Raw genomic sequence first — 4,324 nt, 5'->3', positions numbered from 1 at the left:
CATCAATCCAAAGCTCGGCGTCATGAAACCTTTGTCTCTCGGCTGAGCAGGAATTCAGGGCAGAGCAGCCTCCAGTTTCTCCTTCAGATCCCTGATGTCTCATCAAACCTTTGAAACCTCCACACAGAACGTTTCTCTTCTTCTCCAACAGGCAGTGAAGCGTCTCTCCTGTGGTTTGTGCTTCACAGTCGACTTTGTTGCTTCATTACAAAGTTTCTGAAGAGTAATTGTTAAAATAAGGGAGCGGTTTATTTACATAACGTCTCGCGCCCTGATTTTTCTAAAGGAGGCGACGTCTGTTGTGTCGTGTGCATCTGTTCGGTTATTGAAAAACTTTGTGAGTCTGTGATGTGACTCGTCGGTTGTGCGACTGGAACATCACAGGTTTGATCCCGGCTTTTACAATGTTCGGCGCTCAATAAAAGGGGAAACCGAGCGTTTCATTATTTTAAAATGCTTTGACGACATCATTTATTTACCCTCAACTTAGTGGTTTATGAACAAAGGTTTAGAAGAAGAGTTATGACGAATACAACCCCCAACCCCCCCCACCCGCCGTTCTCCACCCGTCATCCTTAAAAAGTCACGTTTGACTTACACATGACCTCCACCGAGAATTCTTAGCATTCCCGTTAATGAGATCTTTATCGGTCGGCTGTGGAGAAACCCAGTTCCCAGTCAGAGGAACAGGAAAGACAATTCTTCCTGGTTCGCGTCATGAAATGGAAAAAAGCAAGTTGCTGTTCAGGGGTCGGAGGTCGAAGTCGGGTTAGATTTAGAATTAGGGTTAGGCTCATGATTTGAGTTGGGGTTATACCTGGGGTAAGGATTAGGGGTTAGGGTAATGACCTGGGTCAGGGGTTAGGGTCACCCTTTTTATAACTGTTCCATAAATCAGTTTTTAATGATATGGATATCAACTCGAACCGATCTTAATAACAAGTGTCACTTTATATTCTCAGGTCAAGGCCACGCCCTCGTCTCGATGCTTATAAAGGCTGATGATGGGAAAGTCGTGCAGGAAGAACCAGTCCGTCCAGTTCCTGCTCTCAGGCGTCTGTGGGTATTTCTGCTCTGACGGAAAGTGACAGCTTCTCATCGAGTCCTCAGCTGTAACACAACGACTCCGAGCTCCACAGACACACAACAGGTGAGACCACCGGGATCTCAACTACATCCACAACTCCTGTGGCCTCCAACCTCTTGTTTCCCATGTAGAGGTTTAAATGTGATGTCCTCTGCCGTGCGGTTGGTAACTGTACCTTCATTTATTTCCAGTTTCATATCTAAGAAGTCAAGATGTCGCGGATGGTCGTGAACCAGCCGCAGCCGGTGATGGAATCCAGGGAGTCGGACGAGTGGGGGTCAGGGATCTGTGACTGCTGCCAGGACGTCCCTGAGTGTAAGAGACGCTCGATGAAGAGTTAAAGTAAAAAGTAATTTACTTCCTCATATCTTAAACTGTGTGTCCGTGTGTGTGTGTGTGTGTGTTTCAGGCTGCTGTGCTTTCTGGTGCTGTCCCTGCTTCGCCTGCATCGTCACCAGGGACTACGGACAGTGTCTCTGTCTCCCCCTGCTGGACATCTTTGGCCTCATCCCGCCCGCCGCCATGTCCCTGAGAGTCTCCATGCGGCAGCGATACGGAATCAAAGTGAGGACAAAACTAAAAACCTTTATTCGCAAACTCATTCTGGTGGATTCTGACAGAAAATATTATGATATGGTCTAACCCGTCCTCTCTAAAGATTGTTTTACTTGTTTCTTATTTTAAATCCTATTTTATAACAAAGCTACTCATCAGCTTTTATTAAATTTTAATCTGACCGAGGTGTTTGCGTTGCCCTTGTTTGAATTTTTATTTAAAGTGAAACCTTCTTGTAAAAACCAACGTGTTGATGTGTGAATAACAACATTAATGCATCTTTAAGTTTACTTTGGCCAAATAATGACTAAACCCGATCTCCTCACAAGCTGCAGTTAACAAGTGTGACTGATATTATAGCAAAATAAAGTTTTCTAGTCATTTAGTGAAGTATCTAACTCAGAGTTATTATATCAGAGGAAGAAGTTAGAAGCCGGCGAGTCTCCTCATGAGAAACTCTATTAGATTATTGCACATAAACAAAGAGATCTTCATTTCAAAATAAGACGATTTGCTCCGTACGTTGTTGCAAACACAAAAAGTCACTCGGTGAAAACATCACCTGCTTTAGAATCCGACCTGACCCGGACTCGTCCCTGTGTTGCTTGTTTGTTGTGCAGGACACCATCTGCAGGGACTGCCTGTTCGCCAGCTTCTGCAACCCGTGCAGCTGGTGCCAGATGTCCAGAGAGATGAAGAGGAGGAAGATCCCGGTCCTACTGGTCGGAGCCAAAACCACATGAGAAGCACGTGAAGAAGAACACTCGACCTCTCGTCACTCGTCACAGGAAACGGACGAGGAACCGAAAGTCCAGACTGAAAAACTGCAGCAGTGAATGTTTGCCTGAAATATCAAAGTTATTTAAGTTGCTAAAAAGAGAAATGAATGGAAACAAGTGGATTTTTGTGTCTTTTCTGCTGAGACTAAACTTTAATTCTTATCATTTGTATTTAATCTTCACTTTACTGTCAGAAATAAATGACGCAGTTAGAGTCACAAGAGTCTTGTATATACGTTTAGTATTTTTACTTTATTCAAAAGATAGATTTATATTTTTTCAGATAAATATTCAAACGTTCATACATTGAACAAATCCAGTAACTAAAAACAAATCCACAGTGGATCAATTTCAAACTTAAACCAAGAGTTTAGCTCAAAATTATAGATTTTTTCCAGACTGTGTTTTCTTGATTCGCTGCAGCAGAGAAATAATGAAACAAACAGAGAATTTAATATGAAAAATATTATAATTTTGGCTGAAACTTCAAATTAGCTTTAATTTCATCTAAGGAATAATTTCTATGTGATTTTTATACCTCATCTGTAAAATTGGAAACACTTTGTAACACAAACCTTATTGTACCAGTGTGGACGATTCCAATGACCAATAATTACCACTTGACATATTGATGATTATTGACTAAATCCCTTTGCTTCTTCTTGTTCTTATAATCAAACCCGTTGCTTATTTTCATCATCAGTCAAACCTGAAGAAGCTGTTGTTGAGGCTTTAATTATGATTTATTGTCAATAAAATGAATTAAAATGTCCAAAGTTTGCTGTGTGTTATTGATGTATTGAATGGTGTTAAGATGACATATATCTATAAATAAAAAAAATTATTAAATATAAAAGGAACATGTCAGGGTAAGAGGGAACGTTTAATAAATTAAATAAATACCTTTCTCCACTGTAGTGATTCTCAAATGGGGTACTAGTTCCCCTAGTGGTAATTTGGAGTACTGCATGACTGACCATCTTTTTCCACTTTCGTAATCACCTGGTGTAAATAAATCCTTCAGGAAAACAGTTCTCTGGCTGAAGCAGAGAAACTTTTCATGCTGTTTAAAGTTTTATAAATCTGACTGCAGCTTCACAAATATCAACTCAAACAAAACCACAGAACAAGTGTCGAATTATATTCGTTCTTCACGTCACGGCCTCGTCTTCGTGCTCAGCTCGGAGAAGCTGCGAGACGTGAACTGATCCGAACTCCAGTCAAACCAGTCTGTCCAGTTTCTGCAGTGACGGTCAAATGACAGCTTCTCCTGAACCTTTTGTTTCCCATGCTGTGTGAAAGTTTTTGTTCTTTGTTACAATACTGTAATTATATTCTATTAATATTTTGAAATGTTTACACACATACATTCTTCTGCTGATCTGGAAAGTAGAATCCAAATTTAAATATTCTAGAAAACAGATTAGAGTATATGACATTTTTTATTGTATTGTATATATATTAATGTTTTATGAGCTAAACAATATTAACTAAATAATTCAAAAAGTTGATTTTCTGCAGAAAAAGTTCTAATGTCAGTGAAAATAGAAATGTCAAGCTCAATTTAAATATCCGTGTCCCTGATATTTTGGCATTTTTAAACTCAAACATCACACTCACATAGTTTCTTTAACATGACGTAGTTTTATAAAGAATAAATCATAAACAAACACCACAAACTTTATAAAACTGTGTTGATGTGGGAGCACAGGTACAACATATGTGTGTGATTATGTTTCAGACATTTGACATTAATAAACACATTAAATACAAACTCTACATTAAGTCATTTGTATGAATAGTGCTGTATGAATAAAGTCTGGTTGGTTGGTAGATTGATTGTGTGTGTGTGTGTGTGTGTGTGTGTGTCTGTCTGTCCGTGCCTCACCACCAGGGACCACGG

General features: G+C 39.7%; 1 protein-coding gene across 1 annotated transcript; it reads left to right on the top strand.

Annotated features, from left to right (window-relative positions):
- Nucleotides 1-1,290: 1,290 nt before the first annotated feature.
- Nucleotides 1,291-2,513, top strand: LOC133019943 (cornifelin homolog B-like). Its single transcript, XM_061086540.1, has 3 exons — nt 1,291-1,402; nt 1,497-1,651; nt 2,263-2,513. The coding sequence occupies exons 1-3, from the start codon at nt 1,300-1,302 to the stop codon at nt 2,383-2,385; spliced, it is 381 nt and encodes a 126-aa protein (XP_060942523.1). The 5' UTR covers nt 1,291-1,299; the 3' UTR covers nt 2,386-2,513.
- The last annotated feature ends 1,811 nt before the right edge of the window (nt 2,514-4,324 follow it).

This window comes from Limanda limanda, chromosome 14 (genome assembly GCF_963576545.1).
Source record: "Limanda limanda chromosome 14, fLimLim1.1, whole genome shotgun sequence".
In the NCBI taxonomy this organism is placed as follows: Eukaryota; Metazoa; Chordata; class Actinopteri; order Pleuronectiformes; family Pleuronectidae; genus Limanda; species Limanda limanda.
This window is presented reverse-complemented; position numbering and strand designations above follow the sequence as displayed.

Bases quoted from the DNA above. Each gene is read 5' to 3' on its own strand.
- LOC133019943 (XM_061086540.1), top strand. From the start codon at position 1,300: ATGTCGCGGATGGTCGTGAACCAGCCGCAGCCGGTGATGGAATCCAGG. The intron at 1,403-1,496 runs GTAAGAGACGCT...TGTGTGTTTCAG, and splicing joins CTGCCAGGACGTCCCTGAGT to GCTGCTGTGCTTTCTGGTGC. The intron at 1,652-2,262 runs GTGAGGACAAAA...TTTGTTGTGCAG, and splicing joins GGCAGCGATACGGAATCAAA to GACACCATCTGCAGGGACTG.